Here is a 23,038-nt window from a genome sequence, read left to right as displayed (position 1 = left end):
CGGCCTTCACTATTTTACGTGCGTCATTCAAGTTCTTAAAACCGGCTCACCCCTGGACTACCTAAGAGGAAGCCGTACAGGGTCACACAGATTATTCCTTGCGTATGCATACAGCAATTTGTCACTACCTGGAGTGGTGTTGACTAAATTGTCGCGTGCAGTTAATAAAAGCAGTTGTCTTTTGTCGTAGTCAAAACCAGAGCCTTGTCTTCTGTTAGGGAACACTTTGTCGTGGTGACGCGCCATTGCAAAAGACGGAATACATTTTCAATCAAAATTTATTCCGCCTTTCCTAATTTCGTTGTGTACAATTTTACAATTAGATCTATCATATTGACAAATAACTTTAGAGTCATGATCAAGAAATGTACCAAGGTCGCCGAGTTAACTCAATACGCTGTTAGGGTTACAAACTCTCAGCCTCATTTAGAATCCGAAGTTTTTTTTGTAAATTCCTGTCAAAAAAAACTGTCCTCTTGTAGACACTGTTCAATTCCTCGTGGTCTTAACTAATTCTACGTCCTTCTTTTGTTTTGAAAACTGTTAATATGCCATTAAATGTTAATGATTTTGGCGTTGTCATTCTTGCGGTAAGCCTTAATGGTGGGAATCATGAAATAGTTTTGTTTTCACAGACCGGCGTTTTGGCTTCGCGGTAAAGGTCGGTCGTTAATGAAAGGCTCAGCCACTTGAAAATATATCATTTGTCACAACTAATTAAACTTAAAGAACTTTTGTCAGTCCTTTCATTTGCCTTCTGTACCGACACATCAATCAAGTTTCTTATCATTGTATTATAAAGGCAAATTCCTGTTTGCAAGTTTCTAGATAAACATGTGTTCGCCAGAATTAAAAGCTGGGGTATCTCTATGTCGCCTCCATCTCTCAGTTTCCGTTTTGAACTACAATCTTGTCTTTTCTCACTGTGTGAAATTCACCCGCTGTCTCGAGACAATCCCATTACTCAAAAATCTTTGGAATAAAGTAGGCACCATTCAAAATATTTTTGCAACAGGCAGATTTTGGGTGTAAGCTTGGGAAATTTTCTTGAGATGCATGGCACAAATCAGTCTTATTTTATTAGTCTTGCATCAGTACATTCATGTTTTTTCACTAACCTTTCTCAGTCATTTTAAACGTCAACTAAATCTATGTTTGCAAGCAAGGTTAGTTTGATGATCGAAAAACGGAAAAGAAAGTTTTGTTCTTTTCTGAATTGTTCTTATTACACATGCAAGCGTGTTTGAGTGTGCGTGTTTTTTTTTCGGGAAAATATATACGTAAAGAGTTTCGATGTCCGGAAACCAAGCTCAACAAATTTCCGGAAACCAAATTTATCATCAGCTCAAACGGAGGAATTTCAACTGCGATTCAACATAACCCACTGACAAGAAGCTTGCCTCACCACAGAGCACTGAAAAATAAAATGCTCACGGGCTTTTTTCTGTGCGAAAGAAGCGCAATTAACTGATATTAGCTTAACAACAAAGTTAATTACTTCAATATGCGAAGAAGCATACAAAGTGATATGTTTAAGCAAAGATCACTGGGTTCATTAAAACCTCGGGTTTTTTGTTTGCGTTAGACAGTCTCGTTTGCCCGTGGGGTTTTGAGTGATCAGTGAAGTCTTTTGTTTAAATCGGCAAATAAGGCCAGCATTGAAATTACCTTGACAAAAGGGCGCCGGCTACTCTGTTATCATGCTGAAAAATCATAGAATAGAAAACAATAATAACTCTAGTGCTGAGTGAATATGTATTGTTAAAATATCACATTTCGACCAACAGGATTGTAAGAATTTACTTAAGCAAAATGTTTGAACAAAAAACAATTAATGCAGCGTAGAGAATTAGTCTTCAAGGCTCGACGCAGTGAAAGCTTAGAATGTACGCGTTTGGGAGAAATTTGAGGAGGAACGTGCATTCTTGGCGAAGAATAGTGCATTTTCTCGTCACATCTCAATTTACCAAATGTTTCTGAGATGTTGAAAATGGCGACTAACTATTTTGGGCTAATTGATATTCTGACATTTGAAGCGCGTTATTGTGTTATGTGGTTTTACAATGCTTAGTTTGGCAAGGGTTTATTATGCAAAGTTCTCCGCTTTCGCAAGAAAAATACCGTAAAGGTGCAGAGTTTTGTTGGTGTTTCTTGCAAATGAAACGATATTTCGGTTTTGATACATGAAAGAAATAAAATGACATCGACCGTGATTTGGAAAAGGACAGGAAAAATACAAATTAGTTCTTGACATTTGCTCTGTTTAATGTCCAACTGAATTCTGTTATCAACGAAATCATTCGCAGCGAGGAAGGAATTCGCAAATAATACACAGAATTGACTTAACAAATCATTTCGCAACGAAAACATTCTATTTTTAAACTTTAATCGATGATATTGATCAAAAAAGGCATTCAGGTATTCCTAGACCGCGCATGCAGTATTTGTACTTAAAGTGACTCTGAGAAAGTCTGAGAGTGTGTCGGAATCATTCATATTTCATGTGTTGAAATTAGCTCAGATTATCATGAAAACAATACAGTGTTACACATCCTGGCGTTTCCGGGAGCAAGGTATTTACCAAATGACTCATTTTCCTGATGTGTAATTATGTAAGTCAATTCAATTTTGTCTCGGAATGTCCTTAAAAATCTGCGAAACACACGAAAGCTTTTAGTTAGCCGCAAACAACTCAGAATAGCCCCACGCAGGGCAAGTAAACAACAAATCCCAAAATCGATCTCTGGGCCAGATTGTTAGTGCAAGGAAAAGCATTTCTTCTCAGCAGAAGAAAACATCACAAATCTCATAATTTTGATTGATTGATGACAGTCTCGGTAATTTCCACCAATGGCGTCCGAGCCACTGGTGATTTAAGGGCGTGGCTTAGCTGGCGCGCATGAGTACTGGGAGAGTTTAAAGTTTGCCCACGTGGTTACACATTGTCAAAATTTAACAACGTTGTTGATTCTTTCAGTTTGTTATCAGTACTTTTGCACGGCACTGAGCTAAATAGCGTGCACTGTTGTAGCGAGCTACTCGGGCAAATTAAACCATGGAACCTCCTGTGTACTCTCCTCCAGCAACCAACCACTACGAACCGATGGAGGCCGAAACGCCTACACTACCCTATGGCACCGATTACAAATTGAAAATGGTAAATTTGAACGGGGAAGAAATCGCCGCGTTCAATGTCGAGGGGGAAGACCTCCTGTGCTTCCCGCAAGTGTACGAGTATTTTCTCAAAGATCTTGTGTCGGGCATGCACACTGTGTACACAAAACTGAAACGGATGAATATTCAAGGACGGAACTGTAATGTGGAACAAGTTCGAATGATGAGGAGTGTTGGAGCAATAGGTCAAGTTGTAAATCGGTGCAAGCTGATCTCGCGCGAAGATTTCAACAGACTTTATGAAGACTGTTTGCTTTACAGGTAAGAAAGCAGCAGTAATTGTAACTGTTTCTGAACATGTCGCTCCTCGTATTGACAATTCGACGATATTTTTAGGAACAATTCTCCGACTCGATCTCGAAATTCGAAGTTAAACATTAAGAGTTCGACGTAATTAATCATTTCAGTGGAAATGCGGGCTTCCATTGGGAAACCCTCACAATGTGTAGTTACACTTCTTGAATAAGCCATTGTTTAAAATTAAATGATTTCTATTCTGTTGTGCGTGTTATGCAACGAATTTCGTGCAAATTAAAACCGCATTTGCCTCCATTTCTGAAATTGCTCAAGATCCTTTCTGTTTCTTTTCCAACAAAACTTTTGCAAAGGATTTGTTTTAGTATCTCAGTGGATGCGAAGGAACTTTGTTTACATTACGCAATGGAAAAGCTTAAGTCAAAAACAAAGTATTTATGTTAATGGTTCACGGTTTTTTATGGCCCATTTGCTGTTAAACGGATAGCTATGAATTAACATTGTATTTGTTGAGAATATTCATGAATTTGGCTCAATCTGTTAGTTTGCGCGCTCTCATTCTTAAAACAAAAAAAAAAACATTTGTTTGTAAAGCCATGTCTCTTGTTGTGAAAGAGTTTTCATGAAAACTAGTTTCCAGTCAACAGGGAGGCGACAGCCATATGTGCAACGAATTGGCTCTTGAATTGTTTTGCAGTCAGATTGTTTTTTAAAACGATGCCTTTATGCTACTCTGCTTCCCGTTTTGTGAGGGAAATTGTTCCTGAACAAACAACGACGTGTAAACAAAATAGAGAACCCTCAGGAATTAAAGAAAACAAAGAAAGGCGTCAATAACTTGCGTGGCTTGTTTTTATTAAATTTGTTATTGAGCGGGACCTTAAAGTACAGTTTACCTAATTTTTTCCTGAGACTCGCGGGCACTGAACACATTGCCGTTGTGGTTGTTGCAAAGAAATAAGCGAGCAGCAGTTAGCTCTGGTTGTCAGAAAATCGTCACGAGAGAAAAATCATAAACAAATGCATTGTTATACAATTGGCAGATCTAACTAATTCTCCACGGACAACAAATCCTTTTATTAGGTTAAATTAAAATTAAAATTATTGCAGTATTGAAATTGACAATCTAAACTGGGTTACGTAATATGACTAACTCCTGACCATACAGAAGGGTTCGATTCAAGAGTATTCTCTCTCTAACGAAATTATTTTAAAAGTGTAACTCTTGCTACAATTTGTTAGGGGTTAAAAATGTTTTGAACCAAAAATCTGATACTTTGCTGTGTGACATAGACCCTGGGCGTAAAATGATGAAATAGAAATAACAGAAAGATTTTGAAAAACCATGAATCTTCCTCATTACACTGAAAGAAAACAGCCTTTTTTGGGGGAATATCGTTGGGGTCCCATTTCGCAACACCGGGTGCGGGCAGACTTGCGTTGCTGCGAAAAAAAATTCCGTTCTTTTTCTGCGAAACGAACATCAAAATTGTAAAAAGAATGATGCAAAATACTGAATTTCTTTCCATAATCTGTTTTCGTGTTTCAATGCGTCAGAGAAGCAGGAATTTTGGTCAAATGACTGGTTGTGTGGCGCGAGGTCGCTTATCTGTAGAACCTATCGCCAAATTCTCCCAAGAAATACTACAAAACTGTATTGAAACCATTGTACATGTGCACATCAGGGCTTCCAAGGTTGTCCGAGTCAAGTTAAAATCAAATCTTTTCCCACTGAAACTGTTGCTTTTACCGAAAAATGGTACGAAAAGAAATAGAAGTGTTTACGTATCACTTAAGTTTCTGTGAGAAACTTCATTCAAGTTCTAAAATAGGAACATAACTTGATCGTGATAAGGTTCTTTCACGGTTTAACAGCCGCGTGTTACTCGAAGCAGATTATGATGCAACTTTCAAGAGTTTTAATTTTGGTAAATGTCCAAAAATACCACTGGAACATCATTTGTTTCATTGAAAGCGGCCAACATCACTTAACAAGCTCCCATTCGATCGCAATTATCTTTCCGTGATAAATATTGTTTTCAAAAATATTCCTATCATTGGTAGATCAAAATTTAATTGTATCGGTTCATTTTTTCGTACCACGATGCTATCAAATTCAAATCTTTTGAGTAGGAAAGAGATGAGAGAGCGTTAAAAAAAAAACGCCATCTAAAAATAGAATCACGCAAATGGTTCCTCGACTTCTCGTGGTATACATGCGTCCAGCAGGACTTTATACCGATTTGTGAAATTGTCGCTATTCCAATTTGATTCCTCGCGTTTATTCCGTTTCAAATCTCCTCCTTGTTTTGAGTTTTCTCGTGACTCTTAGTTACAAATTACGGATTAATTTAATTTCAATACAAGAGACGGAAATGCTGGGCTTAAGATCCACTTTGAACTAGCCCGCTGATCTTATTAATGACGTGTAGTGCTCTATTTAAATCGAGAAGGTTAATATTTCATTCTGAAATCTCAAGAGATGGCTGATGAAGTCGATGGGTACCAAAAATTGAGAGACTTTGATCAGGTTTGAAGACGGTTGATCTGCACAATGATCTGCTAGAAGATTTATGCCGCCTTTTCAGCGTTTTCTAGCTACACTAGCCTGCTTTCACTCGGCTCCATTTGAACATGTCAAGCAATTCTTGTTAGCTTTTCCCAGTTTGCGTTAATTGTAATGCTCTTTGTATCTTTTCTCTTCAAGTAGTATTCTTGAGAACCAAAACTGAACGAAAGACAAACCACATTCATTTTGATTACCCCCAAAAAAGAAAGAAAACGACTTTTTTCAGGCCCCGTACACATTACGCCGGAAGAATTTGAAAACGCAGCTTTATTTCTACGGTTGGACCTACCGTCCACACTAATCCGTCACGAAAACGGAGCTTTTCGAAAACGTTCTTTAAACCGGAGGAATGTGAAAACGCCGGCTTTTAGTTTTCGTGTGGACGAAGAACATTTGAAAACGGAGCTTTTTGAAACCGATGACCTCGCGATAATCAAGCAATTTCTCTGCCCGAGTTTTTTTCTGAAACACAAATCCAAAATGGCTGGTGATTGTTTGGTCTTTTGTAAAAATTCCTCCGGCGTAGTGTGGACGGAAAACATTTGAAGCGTTTTCAGAGTGAAACCTCCGTTTTCAGACTCCTCCGGGGTGGTGTGAACAGCCCCTTAGAAAATGGGCGGTCCAACAAACAAGATGAACGTGCCCCAGCTGAAAACAAAATATAATGGTGACTAGTATCCACTTTGCAAGGAATTTTAACATTGGTAAATAAAATTTTAAGACACCCATATCTCGAAAACATTTTGCTCCAAAAATAATTTGGCTGGAATTTTCGAAAGAAGCCGAAAAATCAAATATCAGCTTTGAACATTTGGAATGTAATAAAAATATTGCAACTTGACGCTGAAAACTTCTTTGCAAATACTATTATTTTCATTCTTTTCTGATTTAGCCGAGGGCCGTTGATGTATCGCAACAGAATTTGGCTTCTTATTAATTATTCTTCAAGTTCTCGTCAGTTTGAAAACATTTTGTACAGAAGGGAAGCCAAACGAAGTGAAATGGTGAAACGTATTAACTAGATTATGACGAGACTTGTAAACACATAACATGAAACGTGAAATATCGTTCTGGTATATTTTGAATATTGACTAAATTTCCGACAGCATTGGTAATGAATTCTTTAGATTAAATATAGAGAATGTCAAGTTAAAAGTATGCAGTGTCTTAATTTACCGATGATGGATTCATGCCAAACACTGAACAAGCCAACATTTACTTTGCCTTTTCCAAGATGCCCAATGGTGGTTGAAATAAAAGAGGCTTATAGCTAAAAGGTCTTTAACTGAAGCGTTAAACATGTTAAAAAAATGCAGAATAGGTGGAGTTGAAACAACTATAGAAATTTTGGAGGACAGTGAGTTGTTTCTGATGAAGTTATCGGCGAACGAGTATTTTGTAAGCGGATTTTGAATGCGCCGCCATGCTGGTTACACGTCATAGAGCAAGCACTAAGCTTCGAAGAAAGGCGTAAACACATTACGAACTGTCTTTAATTCCCTTCAGTTTCGCTTTCTTGCGTTCCTTATCGTTTAAAGATCAGTTTATGATCAACCAAGCTTTAAAAAATCAGAACATTGTATCCGTAGACGGAAACAATTGTGTCATTTGAAGACGTGGACAGTTTCCGTACTATCATTATTAATTTTGATTTTAATAACATGTCAAAAGAGCAAACATTGCGGAGTAAGTGGTTCAAGAAGATTTGACGCCGTGAGAAGTAAACCAACGACACGTTATCCTGTGGAAACTTTTGTTTTGTGGGCATTTTGTTGACTGTATGAAACCTTTCAAAATCTTCAATACCGTAAACTTCCGCTTTTAAGCCCTCCTCCCCCCGGTTTAAAGGTCCATCTACCTGCAAACCAAAAAATACATCCGGTTATAAGCCCTCCTCCCGGATATAAGCCCTCCTCTAGCCTTCCTTGTTTTGAATTCGTTTCATTATGATGTTTAAAAGCGTAATTGCCAGTAACTAAAAAAACCTATTCAGCTATAGCTCGTTTGGAAACAGTTTTTTTTATTCCGGTTATAAGCCCCCTTGGATACAAGCCCCACCATTTATAAGCTCATCTAAAAGCCCTTACGAAGTTGTATCAGCCCAGGGATTATAAGCGGCAGTTTACGGTATTGCTGTTGGTGTTTTTATATTTGATTAGATATTTTTAGACTGAATAAATTTGATGTAACGTTGTTCTGAGAAGACTAATCTATGCCGACTGGGAAAATATGTTTACTTGGGGGAAATTTTGCACTTGGATAAATATTTTTCTAGTTTCTTCTGATACAAAGATGAACCTATGGGATGAAAATAACCTCTTCACACCTGTGTGTTGAATGGTTCGGAACACTTGGTAGTCTTCCATATCCTATTTTCAAGATAACGGTAATAATACCTGCATGCAGGATTCCAACAGCAAAATGACGAAACAGCTCTTGAACTGTTAGGGCGTAAACATGTTTTTGTTATTGGCTTATTCCCCAGCGGGGGAGGTGGGGCACTTTCTCATATGGGCTACATAGGTATGTGCCGCCCTAAAAGGTATGTTTTATTAGCCGTTTTGGTCAGAATTGCCCATTTTGGACTCAAAGAGGATACGGTGCTTGCACTCTGGTAAGTTTTCAATTGTGTATATATGTTTTATGAGAAGAAGCTACTTTTCCAATTAGCGCGCAAAAAGTCTCGAGCGGGCTTTTATCTGCTATGCTTCGTGTGTAATGCAATTTTCATTGTTTGTGGTTTCAGGGGCCCGGGTAGGCGCAAAAAGAATCCCGACATTCCTCCCGAGCTTCTTAACAACCCTTTTAAACACTTCAAAGTTGACCATCATGCTGACAGACCTGTCAACCTGTCAAACGGAGAACCAATGAAGACAGACGATGTAAACAAGTCAATATCACGTGATCCATCCCCGAACGCTGGTGTCAGTGTGACGTTTGAAGGAGTACGTGATGCTAACAACAATGCAACCGGCGCTGAACGAAAAGACTTGCAGTTTAGGACGCCGATTTCCCGACCACCGGAGCGCGTCGTGAACATGACGTCATCACAAACAGCAATGAATCACACGTCGCCTCATCTTCACGTCAGCCCGCGATACTCTACTACTCACGTGATCCATTCGCCGACGAACACGCCATCGTCACGTATCATTAGCCCGCCCAGCGGTGTTATTTTAGCGCCAAATTCACAGTCATGCGCGTTTAACTTTCCTCCAAGGCCCCAGGTGTCTTTGAGCCCCCAAGGAAACGTATTAAGTCCGCCAACAAATGGCGCTCCACCTGTCAGCGGTGCATCGACTGTACTGAACCACAGTCCTGGGAGATCGCCAAATGTTGGAGACGCTTTGAACGTTGAAGCTTCGGTACCTCATGTCAGCAGTACTGGCACATCTGAGCATGCGGAGTTCAGAAACGTAACCGCCAATGACACAGGTTCGGAAATGTCGGCATCTTCTCCACACGTGTTGTTACGAGAGGTTTGTTACTGAAATTTTTTCGTCGTTGTGATGAAGTGCGTTGTTTTACTCTTTTCTCTTTTACAGTCAAAGAAATAGTTGACGTTTGTGCCCGGGCTAACTGTATTTCTGATGTGCTTTATCTTATTTTACTCGACAGCCTGAATACAGAGAACCCGGATCTACGGGTTAGTATGAACTTAACAAATAGATTCCATGTTGCCGTACGTCTGTTCAGTAATAGATCACAGATGTGCTATAAACAAAAAAAAAAATGGGACACAGAGCGATAGCCGAGTGTCACTGATGTTCTAACACGTCTTCTGTGATATTTTAACTGAACAGACTCACGGCAACGTGGAATCTATTCGTTTTATATAATAAAGAAACAACAACAACAAAAAAGTTTAATGACGTCATCTATACGTCTGTCCTTTAATACATCATAGGTAAGAACCAATCAAAATGCGAGATTTGACTTATTATATAAAGTTACTCTTAATATTACCAGCTTAGTAAGGAGTCCAACTACGTGTCTCGTTAACATGTCGTTTCATTGTACAGAATACTTTGACCAGAGGCTCGACTGTTGTTGAAGATTTTATCTAAGCCACAAATGCCCCCTGTTGTTAGACCACTTACAGTCAGCTTGTGGCTACAACACTGAAATAGTTATTGGATGGTCTATCAGCTCTTCCTTTAGCGCCAAATTCTCACCTCTCTCACACATGAATTATTATAACTCTAGCTAGTAGAATTTGCTAAACAAAACACCTCGTTTCCTTGCCGATCGGTGTCTTCGCTGTAAACTTGATATAACCCGTATTCCTGACTTTTTATTGGAATTTTGCAGATAAATCACACGCTCACCCTTAAAGGACTGAAAGCTTGATGTTTTTCATTTCAAAGAGAAAAGTTCATTCTTTGGACCTAATTGTTTGTTTTGCAGAAAGCCTGCTTCTTAACATTCAAGGTCTTCTGAAAGTAGCGGCAGAAAATACCAGACAAAACGAGAGACAGGCTGTTTACGAGAAGAGTAAGTAACACCTTTGATACGGTACAAGACACGGATGCTGGCTGCCATGTTTCTCTAGAGTGAATCGTGCATTATAAGGCTAATGTCGGTAAGCTGACGCTTCAAGTACTAACAGGTTGCTTCGTGCAATTGGAAAGCGCTGCAAGGAGCAAAAGACCATTTTTTTTTTCAGTCGAGCGCAGTTCGCGCACCTCGGGCACATCGCGCGCTAAATTCTCCTCCCCGCACCCCCGTTATGCGTCTCTGTTTTAATTGGCTGTTGCTTAGTTACCACTAGTAATGACCAATCACTACACGGATGTCTGTAAAGCTTTGTCTGCAGTCTGGAGATTTTAGACTTCTTTCGAATGGAGGAAAAACGAAGCGCTGTGAGGAGCGACAGACGCGTTCGGTGGTATCTACAGTGCCAGTGATCTTACAACCAGAACCACGTTGTTCCAATCACTGCAGGACTCTTGAGTTTGTTGACTTGTCAGCGGCCCAAAAATAATTTTGAACGTCTAATTTGGTGACAGTAATAAATCCGAAAGCAGCGACAAAAATATTTTGAAACCACCTGGGCAGGAGATGTTTTGGAAGCGAAAAAATAGTGACAAAAGCTTAAACCGTTTTTAAGGGAAGCGTGTTGATTCTGTACAGTTTGTGGAAAGGAATGATACATCGAATAAAAGTTTGATACATTTCGTTGTGTCAAGAGAGAAGGGAACCCATTTTACCATTGCATATGACAAGGCCAAATACACTTATTATTCCTACTTTCCACGTGATCTAGTACAAATGACAAGTCCGATTTCCGTGTTGAAGACGAAAACATTTCTCGAAAATTGCTACAGCTGAGCTGCGATCTGTGGATACGACAGAAAAAAAATCGTCATTCTATGCGTTATTTGCCCTTCCTTCCCGTCTTTCTTCTTCCCTTGCTTGCTTGCTTGCTTGCTTGCTTCCTTCTTTCCTTCCTTCCTTCCTTCCTTCCCCCCTTTCTTTCTTCCTTCCTTCCCTTGCCAAACGGCTGTACGATTTTATCATGTTTACATATAGGCGTTTTTGCCTCATGTTGTTTTTTTTCCTTGTGGAAGAGCAACAACCCTTCAATCGTTAGACCTCTATGCCTCAATAACAAGTTGCTGTTGTTTTAATTGATCTTTGGTTGTTCAGATGAGCTTCGCCGACATATTCACCGAGAGCGAGAAGCTCGGGAGAAAGCTGAAAGACAATGCGCTGCACTGCAGAGAGGAAAGGGTAAGAACTTCTCCTTACTGAATACCATGAATTTCTTTTCATTTAAGTTCTGAGAATTTGGTGGTAGATCAAGACAATATCTCCTTGTTGACGATTTGATATCCCGGGTTGGGGCAGGGGGGGGGGGGGGACTCTCTTATAAAAAAGGACGGGGGTGCTTGTCGTACCTTTTAGGGTTTTATAAAAAAAGCAGTTTTGGTAGCTGTTAGGTGTTCAGCCTAAAAAACGTCTACAGCAGGAGCTTTCGCGGTACCTTTTGGGGTCTTGAGCCGAAAAAAACATGACAGGAGATATTTGACGATCATCTTTACGAGTAGAAGGTCAGTTTGAAGCAATCGTCTTTATCGCCATTAAAAATTATGCAAGTGTCAGTTAATGTGCTGTTTTAGAATAAGTACCTCTTAGGGGCGAAAATAGTTTTTCATTCCACGCCCACAAAACAAGATCTTGGCACCTCTTAATTAGCGGTTCTTTTCAAAATTTCCGACGAGTACCCACTGTTCTTTTGATATGAGAGGTTTGAAATACTCTCATATCGTTTTTAAGTTGATTGACTGCACCGAGTTTCAATTTACGTGACTTTGAAAAACGTTTTCTGTGATGAAGCCCAGCTTGTTTTAGCTTTATCTTGCAGCTTCATGTTTTTTCTTCTGCAGCTTTTCTCCAAAAGAAGCTCAAGAAAGAAAAGAGAGCAAAACGTAAGCTTGGCGAGCAACTCCTGGGTAAGTGCACAGTTTTTGTTATGAATACTAGAAATTATTTACGTTGATATTTTCTAGAAGTTTGAGGGACTTTTCGATGGCTTCGGGAATCAGTCAACCCTAGTATTTCTTTGTTGCAATATTCTCTTACAACCTGTGTCACAAGGGTTGAAAAACGTCATTCTTTTCGCATTTTGCCCCATCCCTTACCTGTGCAATGTTGAAAAAAAATTCAATTAACGTAAGTTTGCATTTTACCATTTTCCAACACTGAAAGGGGGAATTGGGGTGCTGACACGTATTCTGTAGGTATTACAGTTATGATTTCATGTTTTTTGGCACATTTTCCAAAAATAATTTTTTCTATAGTTGTAGAAAAGTAAAATATAGATAAAAGATACCATGTAATTTACCCGCTGCTCTCAGTTGCTAATTACACATATCATTGTTATTTGACCAGAGGAGCAGCAACGAAGTGAATTGCTTGAAGAACAGCTTAGAGAAACGACTCAAGACGCTCTTAAACAGCGGAATGGTAAGAAATATTCTTGTCGTGTTAGAAAGAGGATTTCAAGTCTTCTCCTCAACGACTAATCTACTACGCCGCAGACAGTGGTCTGGTCCTAGTGAAATTCTCTAGCGACCAGCCTTCCACGTAGACTAAGAGAGTAAGGGTGTTTTTCAGTAAGTCTCTGAAACACAGCCGAGTTTCCGACTCGTGTGAGTGTATTTTTCTTACCGTCTGAAACTGTCGACTGAAATTTTACATGAGCCTGAAATATGCATAGAGTGTTTTCAGATGACGTCACGGCAGCCATATTGGTGTTCCAAATCAATGAAACGGCGGCCATGTTGAACTCTTTTCTTATGTAAACACATCCTTTTGTTCCAACACATTTGCATGGGTGTTGACCTCGTGAGTGAAAACGCTCTTTACTGACCATCGTGATTGCCTTTGAGTTGTTCACTGTCAAGTTTTAATCTCATGTAGACGAGTTAATTCAAGAGCTGGAGAGAGAACGATGCGCGAAGATTGAGGCTGAGAGGAAGTTAAAAGGTAAACAACCCTCTGACAATATGTCTCCGACAACTCCTCTTAAAGGAGCTCAGTGACGGTATTTTGAGTTATTTTGGCCACAAACAAATTACCTTTAAATTGAAGGAAACCTGAAAGTAGTAGTTTACTAAGACAGAAAAACACCAAAGAGATAATAATAAACCATAAAGGAACAAGGATGGTTAAGGATGGAGAAGATTGATACGGATTACAAACCGCAACGAATAAACTAACTCACGTATTTAGCTCCTTTAAATGTAAACCCAGGGGTTTATTTAGGTTGAGATTCTTTAGCTTCTTTAGGGGAAGCTTCTTTTACAAGAGAGTTTCAAGGTAATGGTTACTTTTTATTTCTCCTGTTTTCTTTGTGACAGAAGCTCGAGGTGAGATTCAGAACTTCGTGCACAACTTCCTTGAAAACCCAACTCAAGAGGGGACTGGGCACCAGTCGGAGGAAGAACCAGAAGAACTAAACGTCGTAGAAGTTGTCAAGGACGACCAGATAGTAGTCAACACATAGGTCTGCAACGCGTGCTTATTAACCGACTGGCGATGGCTCTATGTCCATTTCGGGCATAACACAGGGGCGAGAATTTGAGGGGAAACTCGTGTCTGCGGTAACCGCGGCACTGGAGAGAAAAGAAACTTACATTATTGCTCGCGCTTTTTCTGGTGTAGATGATTTTGTTTGAGTTCATTTCTTTTGCAAAGTAAGCTTGATTGAACGCAGTACTCGATGGCAAAGTTCAAGTTGAAGTTTCTTTGTATATACTAGTCAAGTAACGTCGTTGAACCTCAGAAAAAGAACAAAGCCATAAAACAAATTGAGTCCGATCCATCATTGACCCTTGTACTACCTTCCTTGGCGAAAGGTTTGGTGCTTACACATCGTTACGAGATGTCCATTCAGCGAACGTGTTTCGCTCTGTTGTGATGTTAAAGTCCGGTCTGTTCGTAAACTACCGAAAATGTTGATATAGTTTTATAGCTCTGTAAATACCAAAGCGTAGAAATCGTTCGTGGCATACGTGTGAGATTTGATGATTATTTATTTTGTATATGACAAGCGCTCTTTTACATCACTTTGTTGTGCTGTTGTGTTTGTACTTGAAATGACCACAAATACAGAAATCTACTTTTATAACTCGTGTTTATTGCCATAGTTGCAACTGACTACTTTGTTACAGTTTTTTTAACTTAACATAATCTTAGCTATAAACACCTGAGGATCGGAAACAACTTGAGCGGTTTTACAGTGAGACTTCTCGAACCGGTCCACCTGGAGGGAAACTAACCAAACGTAAACTGAGATCCGTGGTACCCTTTTCGTGTCGACAAGTAATAACGGTCTGTTTGACATGAATACATAAGTACTATCGACTCCTCTGCGTCATATACACTCTCAGAGATTCAGTCCTTATAAATTTCGCTCGAAAAACTTAGCTTGATAACTCATTTTTCGGCAACTAAACCGAAACCGTTGAAAGGCGGACAAACTTTAGGATCAAAACTAGCCAATCAACAAATTTCCTGAGAGGTTGGCAACACTTCGTACTTCGTTGGGTTTTCAATTTTGTTAAGAACCAATGTTCGTACTCTTCAAAGTTATTGGTTTATTTGAGAAAAAGATCGCTTTCCTTTATTCTCAAGTGACGTTCTGATTGGTTAACTCTTTTCCAAGTGGCCCGGTTCGAGTAGTCGCACTGTAAACTATTTTTGTCTTTGGATAACACAGTTGTGATACACACACAACGACTCTGTCACCTTCTAAATGGAACTTGCCATCAAGACATCGTTAACTTCCGCTCTACGCTTAAAACTCAAGAGACTCCTGAATCTCGTGCATGGTTCGTGCGCAGTGCTGCAGTTGTTTAGCCTCGCTTTCATCTAATGTCTGTCTGATGACGTACATGACGCCATGGGAACCAAGCACGCAGGGAAGACTGAGAAATACGTCTTCTTCAATTCCGTGAAAACCCTGAGAAATAAAATAACAAATATCTGAGAAAAGTTCCTTGCCTTGCCACGTTTTCAACGCACACTACAAACAGTTTCTTTTTTTTCTCAATTCGTCAAGCGTCAAGCAATAAGTAAAAAGCGCGATAAAAATAATGTTTGCGCGAAAACTGGAGTTGATACGCACCGTTTCATTTTTCACCCCTGACCTGTCTCTTTCCGCCCAGACACAACTTCGTTTTCCCTTTCGCGCTTGTGTTTTTCGCTTCAAGTTCGACACACGAAAAATGGGCTTCTCATATCTTATTATTTCGTCAACGCCGTTTACGTTTTTAACGGTGTTTTCACTTAAGTGTAAGGCAAGGCGCAATAACTATTGAGCGCTATAAGGGATTCAAAAGTTCACAGAACCGAGTGTTCTTTTTCAGATATAAATAAGCAAGAGTACGAATCAAGCTCATGATTCCCCAGTGAGAAACGAAAATACGATAATGAAGTACATACGGCGTGCAGCATGTAAACACTTAGCAAATTTTCCCCTACGAGCTCAACTAATTTTGGGACCCATGAATCATAACTTGGGTCTTTCTTTCTCCCTCGCTATCCCTATTGCTTAGCAATAGTAACAATGTAGTACCTTGGCAAGGGTAGATATAGCATAGACGTTCTTCTGGTTTCTAAGCAACGCCTGGGTCATGGTGGCGACACTCATTCCGATGGCCCAGGATGTGTAACCTTTCAGTTTGATCATCTCATAGGCGCTGAATAAAAAAGTGATGAAAGTAGTAAAGAATAAATAATTCCCTGTAACAGATTCCGGCACTGATCACCGCAGCCAGAGACTTTCCCCAATTTTTTACATAAGTGCTTTCCCAGGCCAAAAACCTATTATCACATATAATGCATCTTTTCCACTTTTCCTTAGAACTGGAACGGAGTCAATCCAACATTGAGGTGGTGAATGAAATGTTCATTACATAACTGATACTGCGACAACCTCCACAAAAAACTGCAGTCACACATTAGTAACCTATAACTACCTGTTCCCTTGCTGACAGAGACCAGAACAAAGTTGTTACAACAATTTACCGCCCTCCAGTCTCTAAGATCTACGTATAAAACAGACAGGTTCCACAGTGGTTTGCTCGACAATCGCTTTGATCACTTTTTCATTATTGTAATTTTATATTTTGAGCAAGAGTGAGTACAAATAAAGATTGATTTATTGATCATGCAGCCATATAAATAAATCCCACAGTCTCGTAAATCCCGGCCTTACCTGTTAACAACCTTCTTGTATACCTCACCCCAATTTTCAGGATCATTTTCAGCCCCTATCTCTGGGTTAAGATCCTTGAGGTTCACTCCTGCTATGTTGACACCACTCCATACGGGCACTACAAAGAAAACAGTAAGGCAGTTTATTCTCAGCGGTTCGGAATCCTAAATCCTTGAATCTGATTGGCTAATCGCGCGGACTCCAGGATTTTCGCATCCGGACCCCGAGTACGGACCGCTCTGAAATTTCTAACTTTGGAAACTTTTCAAGCTTTTTGTTACACCGTAAAGCAACGTAAAATGTGAACAATCAAAATAGAGTCAAACAATTATGGATTCCGATACCTTTTTGTGCACGAAATGTGAAACGCACGCGTACGCCACATTTGAATTGAACGTCCATAATTAAAATTCAACGAAAAAAGGTGCTTTCAAAGCAATACCGTAAAGAAAATTAGTAAACAGGTTATTTGCAGGCCTTGGTCGGTCTGTGGTGGGAAAAACTGTGCCCGAGGTCTTGATTATCACCCGAGGCCGCTAGTCGGCAAGTAACATACAGCATATATAGTCGGAGGCTTTACTGCAAGGGGCTGAGAAAGGGGTTGTTATGACGTACCACTAGCGTCACCATGCTCGCCAATGATCCAGCCATGCACATTGTTTGGTGCGATGTTGAGTTTCTCACTGATCAGAAAATGAAACCGAGCTGTGTCCAGGTTCGTTCCACTTCCTATCACGTGCTCATGGGGAAGACCGCTGATTTTCCATGCCACATAGGTCAGAATGTCCACTGAAGAAATTGGAGAAAAAAACTGGTCAGATCACAACACTTTGGTGCCAGGTGAGAAATTTTAGTAATTTATATTTTACTCGCTAACTCTGTTCTTACTGGCTGAAAGAACTGTGACAGCTAAATGATACTGGCATAAATTGTGATATCAGACCTATTGATAAGACTTATGCATGTAGCTAGAGCTGGTTTTATTTCAACAGATAATATAGACCACGGCCCTAGCTGCACTCTCTGTTCCCGCCTGAAACAGGAGCTGTACCCAGGCGGGGGAGGTGAAAGAGCATGATAACCTGCACGCGCTTGCTCAAAACGCCGCCATGACAGAAATGCATGTCGAAATTCCAAACTGTATTCTTTAACTCTATACCCAGGCCACTTATATTTTTACCTCGGTTTGAAGGGTAGCCGGCCTGCGATAGACTAGCATCCCATTCAGGGGAAGCAGAAATATCTCGAGTTGCTTTGTGCTACAGAAACTGGGATGCCTCGTATGCAGACTACACCTTCTTAGTAGAAATTATAGCTTTTATTCAAGTCTGATTGCTCTTTCATCGTAGTGTGAAACTTATTAAAAGCGTACAGTTCTGTGTATTAGCTATCTCCGGATCTGTGCAATATCAACATTGCTATTACCTGGGTTAGAAACAATCATCAGAATTGTATTTGGACTGTGTTTCACCAGTTGTGGAATAATTCCTGTGAAGACAATCAGCAAATTTAAATACTTAAACGTGCAACCTCTCACCAAGCCACTTCCCAGGGCAACGACACAAGTCGTTGAAGCAGAGACCCTCCAGAGCAATCTTACCTTTGAAAATGTTTACATTTCTCTGCACCAGGTCCCTTCTACTTTCACCCTCTTTCTGGCGAGAGCCCGCGGTCACAATGCACAAGTTGGAATTCTTGCTAACGGAATAGTCTATATGGAATAATAATAATAATAATAATAATAATACAAAATACATCGACAGAAAGAAATACTGGCAAACCTGATTTACGGAATATGCGTTATCTAAATCATCCACCGTTCACCCATCAAACTCGTGAATTTTTCTTACCTAGTACGCTTTTTTTCTTTCTCAAAGTGTAAATTACAGGATATATAATCGAAATTTTGCTTTCGCATCCTCGCGTTCGAAAGAGATGCACATATAATTCACAAAAACAGATGTTACCAGTGCTCGCCTTGATGCTAACGTTCTTGACAAAGCGCTGACAATGCTGTAAGTCCAGCATTTCTCCTTTCAACTTGTCCTCGATCATGTCAATCAGTGCAATTTCACGGCAAATACCCTATCAAATGATACAATCACATTTCTTTCACGTATGAACGCCGTATAATACATACATTCAACTCAGATTACAACTGAAATTATCAGAGTAGCTCTACTGAGCTATGATCTTCGAGAAAGAGAAATTCGTAAATCAATTAAAGTATTACAATACTTAATTAGAACGCGAAAATACTAAAAGTTCATTTTCTTTATGGCTATCTAGAACTCTTTTAATTTGGTGATGTTATTGTTCTCATACTGTCTGGGAGCGAGTTTTTGCAGCTTGGTATGGTAACGGATACACTCGACTCCATGACTTGTTATTTTTGGTATACGTACAATGTAACTACCAACCTATCTAGTGTTTAATTCTGTCTTTGAACTGATTTATAGATAAATCGTGTTTTTAGTATCCGTGGTTCATGTGAACGATAACTTTGTAAATCGCGTCAAAGTGACGGGAACGAGGAAGGAAGAACGAAATAAGTAACAAGAAACATGAAAAGGAGAAAGAGAGACAGAAAGACAGAAGGAAAGAAAAGAAAGACAGAGAGGAGAGAAGGAAAGAAGAGAGGAAGGAAAGAAGGAAGGTTGAACGAATCTTGGGAGAAAGGAAGTGTTTTGGCAACCTCGATTCCAGTAACCTGCGATCAGGCGTTCTTTCGCTTTTTTGGCGGCGGGAGCGTGATCGCACGTTACGTTTCCAGTGTCTGCTCCTCCCGCCCTCTGGAGCACGAGAATACAGACCCTGGGAACGAGCTTGGTGTTTTGCACTTATTACCTGCTGCATAATGCTGTAAGCACATGCCATCCCTACTTGTCCTACTCCTACAATAGTCACTTTGGTATGGGATCGTGTTCCCTCATCGCCAACCTTTTGCATTAACTTTTCCTGCAGAGTTGCCATAACGACCAGGAAGCGATGTCACCTATGGGCTGCAGAATGAACTTGCTCAGCTGTCAGTCATTCAAGGGCAGTGTACTACGTTCGATTACAGTTTGGAAAACTACTTTAAATCTGGACGATTTTAATTTCGGACAGAAAAGTGCCGGTAAATTAAATCGCCCAAAATTTTTAAACAAACGAAATTTTACATGTAAGCGTCTGAAATCAGAACTCGGATTAGGCTTTGTTCGTTCTTTTTATTGCTGGAAAGGAAAATTTCTGTTTCTTTTTCTTTGAAGGCGCGGTAAAACTATTTTTTTCACAGATATTGTTTCAGCCCAATTCGTGTTTTGTAAGCGTTATTAACTTTCAGCAGTGTCCGAAAATTAAACGTCTGGGCTGAGAAATAGCGTCCGAAATTTTTAGCAAGTAATGCATTCTTTGATTGCCTACTTTACATCAGTGAGAAAGGAGTCCCACCAATGTAGTTAATAAGACAATTTCGAAAACTTAAAAGCACTGTGATTTGAAGATCTAAACAGTTCCACCCTCCGCTCGCCCGCCAAAAAAATATATATACGAAAAAACAACCGCAAAATTAACGTTCTTTGACTTCTTCCTTTTGTTTCTTTTGCTGATGACTTGTCTTAAAAATTTGAGTTATACCTACGATGGGCACCTTTTGTATTTAAAATGTACCAAATTCTTCTACTACTTTTCAAAACAGATGCTTTTTAACGTTGCGTCACGCACAGGTGGCCTAAGCTCTGTATGTGACTGCTGTAACCAAATGTGACGCAACGAACACTTTATCTATTAAGTCTAAAAGTCTATCCAGGAGTAGTCAATCGATAAAAATCGATAGCAGAAATCAATCGATTCAATCGACATCAATCGCCGATTGCTATCGATTGATATTGGCAATCGACAACTCACAGAAAATTTTTTTCATCGATTGCCATTGACTGGCAAAAATCGATAACAGTCGATAATTCCTGTCTTCAGGAGTATCGATTGTTATCGATTTAAAAAAAAAAAATCGACAATAACCACCCGGACCTTACAAAGATGGCTTTGTTTTAGTGTAAAATAATTTTCAGCATGCTACTAAATTATATTTTCCTTTTGGCCTACTCCTAGATCTATTCTTACGTTTGTTTCCTAACGCAAATAATTAAAATCACTAGAGCACTGACTCTGTTGTTTATTTTGCTTCATCTTAATGCCGACACTACAATGAGACTGGAGTGGAGGGTTTTACGCTGCTACTCTGGGCTGAGCCTCTTCCAGTGCCGTAAACTAGCAAAGAAAGATGTTAAGCCTAAAATGCTTCTGCCAGTTGTTTTCGTTCTTGTCATTTTGTCAATGATTATTGTAAAAGACACGCAGGCTATGATAAATTGACTCAGTAAAACCATTGTAGACAAATTTTGTCAAACATTTTATCCGTGTAACTTGTAAAAGGACAAAAATAATCTCCGATAACAATCGATAATAATCGATACCAATCGATGAATCAATCGCTATCAATTACTATCGGCAATCGATAACTCACAACTTCTTTCTTTATTACACCCGCTTTCAGTGTTACGTGCATAGGCGATATCTTTCTACATGCCATCTTTCGACATGCTATGTAACCTGGCCTACTTAAAAAATGTATTAAAAAAAGCACAACGGACTTCTTTACGGTCGAACTCGAATTGTAATGACGAAAGATTGATTTATTTGACATCAAATTAAAGTTAGGAGTATGAAGAAGTTATTCTGCCAGAAATAGGTTGAATGTTTTGAATGTTTTTTGTTTTGTTTTTTTTTGACTGTTTTTTGACTGTTTTGAATGTTTACACGTTGCGAATATTAAAAGCGGCAGCGGCCCAATTCTACCGGAAGTCACTATTGAGAACCGATCGACTACACTAAATCACTTGAATTATCCCGTAAATAGGGAAGCATGCAAAGTCCAAAATCTTCTTCTGCCATTTGAGGTAGGTAATTATCATTTACTTGTCATTTCCTCCGCTAATAACCGGAAAAACTACCAGTTTCACAGTTCAACGGTCTTTCATAGCATGTCGAAAGATGGTCGAAAGATGTCGCCTATGCACGTAACACTGAAAGCGGGTGTAATTTTCATTGCTTGCTATCGGCAATCGATATCAATTGATATCGATTGATATCGATTAATATCGATTATTGGTTTATCGATTGACTACGCCTGGAGTCTATAGATAAAGCGTTCGTTGCGTCACATTTAGTCACAACAGTCACATACTGAGCTTGGGCGTGCGTCACGCGATACACAGAGCGCTGTGAAGTGTGACACAGCTACAGGTCAGTGCGTCAGCACCAATGTTTATATTTGGTTACGTGAGGCTCTCGCACTCGAGTGTTTTCACAGTTTACGTAGGCAGAAGTTTTACCGGGCTGCGGCTAAATACAAGAATATACGGATGTCATAAAAACTCCTAGCTCTGTTCTACGGCTTTAAAAGCCTCATTTTAAAATCAACAAAACACTCTTACATAGACAAATTGAACACTATTTGCAAGTAAAATACAATTCGTTTCAATTATTTACAGATATTTACGCCTACGCAGGTCTGCGCCATAATGCCCATTTTTATTTCCTCTTTCCAGCTCGGGAAATCGAAACTGAAAATTCGTGTCGGGCCGTGACTTGCACCTAAGGAAAATCGCTTATATAGTTCGAAATTCACCCTTTGTTCGTTAACTTGTTAGAAAGGAGGAGATGTCACACAGAAGCGAGCTCTTGACTTGATAAAATTATACACCAAAAACCTGTGTTTCTCTCAGATGTAATAAACTGAAACAAGGCGTGATGAATTGGAATACGACTTGCACGAATAGTCAGCCTTTTAGGATTACGAAAATACCCCGTGTTGTTCAGGAAATGCAGACAGGATCGGGAATTGCTTGCCGGCAAACGTGGGTATTAAAACACACATAAATGCCTTTTGTTGATAAAATTTACAATTAGATAATTTACAATTAGATAGGATGCATAGTCCAACTGAAGGACACCCAGAAAATGCCATACTGGAAAATAAAGAGATAGAGCTAACCTGGAAATTAAAATCTTCAGCTTGGTTTCCTTCTGAAGTAATAACAAGTGATCAATGTGTGTCTTCCAAAATGCAAATTTTCTTGCTTTACCGGCTACTCCAAAGTCAACAGTTGTCACGTGGCCCTTTGGAAATCACACAAATGTCACTCTGATGGAATCACCTGCAATGGAAACGAAAATTGGCCCGAGAAACTATCATGAATGCAGTAAAACGGCGCGCAACGTATGTAAGAAATTTACATACACCAACTAATCGATTAATCTTAGTGATTCCC

General features: G+C 39.6%; 2 protein-coding genes across 3 annotated transcripts; one reads left to right on the top strand and one right to left on the bottom strand.

Moving 5' to 3' along the window:
* The first annotated feature begins 2,424 nt into the window (after positions 1–2,424).
* On the top strand, positions 2,425–14,633 carry LOC145496883 (uncharacterized). 2 transcript variants are annotated; one of them, XM_081476656.1, is made up of 9 exons: positions 2,425–3,435; positions 8,745–9,477; positions 9,617–9,644; positions 10,406–10,492; positions 11,648–11,731; positions 12,388–12,453; positions 12,893–12,967; positions 13,424–13,489; positions 13,867–14,633. In XM_081476656.1, exons 1-9 carry the CDS (start codon positions 3,056–3,058, stop codon positions 14,007–14,009), a joined length of 1,662 nt encoding a protein of 553 aa, XP_081332782.1. In that variant the 5' UTR covers positions 2,425–3,055; the 3' UTR covers positions 14,010–14,633. The 2 variants fall into 2 exon arrangements, with proteins under 2 accessions (XP_081332782.1, XP_081332781.1); XM_081476655.1 differs by having other exon boundaries at positions 2,427–3,435; positions 13,864–14,633.
* A 93-nt stretch (positions 14,634–14,726) lies between these two features.
* On the bottom strand, positions 14,727–22,832 carry LOC145496887 (L-lactate dehydrogenase-like). Its single transcript, XM_081476660.1, has 9 exons — positions 22,762–22,832; positions 19,572–19,726; positions 18,692–18,809; positions 18,325–18,435; positions 18,150–18,212; positions 17,340–17,513; positions 16,725–16,842; positions 16,083–16,206; positions 14,727–15,467 (listed from the first exon to the last, which is right to left on the bottom strand). Exons 2-9 carry the CDS (start codon positions 19,695–19,697, stop codon positions 15,303–15,305), a joined length of 999 nt encoding a protein of 332 aa, XP_081332786.1. The 5' UTR covers positions 19,698–19,726; positions 22,762–22,832; the 3' UTR covers positions 14,727–15,302.
* Between the last annotated feature and the right edge of the window lie 206 nt (positions 22,833–23,038).

The sequence above is a fragment of the Orbicella franksi genome, chromosome 9 (assembly GCF_964199315.1).
Source record: "Orbicella franksi chromosome 9, jaOrbFran1.1, whole genome shotgun sequence".
Taxonomy (NCBI): domain Eukaryota; kingdom Metazoa; phylum Cnidaria; class Anthozoa; order Scleractinia; family Merulinidae; genus Orbicella; species Orbicella franksi.
The sequence above is the reverse complement of the archived record's forward strand: the minus strand, read 5'-3'. Positions and strand labels throughout refer to the sequence as shown.

Coding starts and splice junctions, on each gene's coding strand:
- LOC145496883 (XM_081476655.1), top strand. CDS start 3,056: ATGGAACCTCCTGTGTACTCTCCTCCAGCAACCAACCACTACGAACCG. Junction 9,645..10,405: donor CAGAGAACCCGGATCTACGG/GTTAGTATGAAC, acceptor TTTGTTTTGCAG/AAAGCCTGCTTCTTAACATT. Junction 11,732..12,387: donor TGCACTGCAGAGAGGAAAGG/GTAAGAACTTCT, acceptor TTTCTTCTGCAG/CTTTTCTCCAAAAGAAGCTC.
- LOC145496887 (XM_081476660.1), bottom strand. CDS start 19,697: ATGGCAACTCTGCAGGAAAAGTTAATGCAAAAGGTTGGCGATGAGGGA. Junction 18,213..18,324: donor AAATGTAAACATTTTCAAAG/GTAAGATTGCTC, acceptor TTGTCTTCACAG/GAATTATTCCACAACTGGTG. Junction 17,514..18,149: donor GATGATTGTTTCTAACCCAG/GTAATAGCAATG, acceptor CAATTTCTTCAG/TGGACATTCTGACCTATGTG.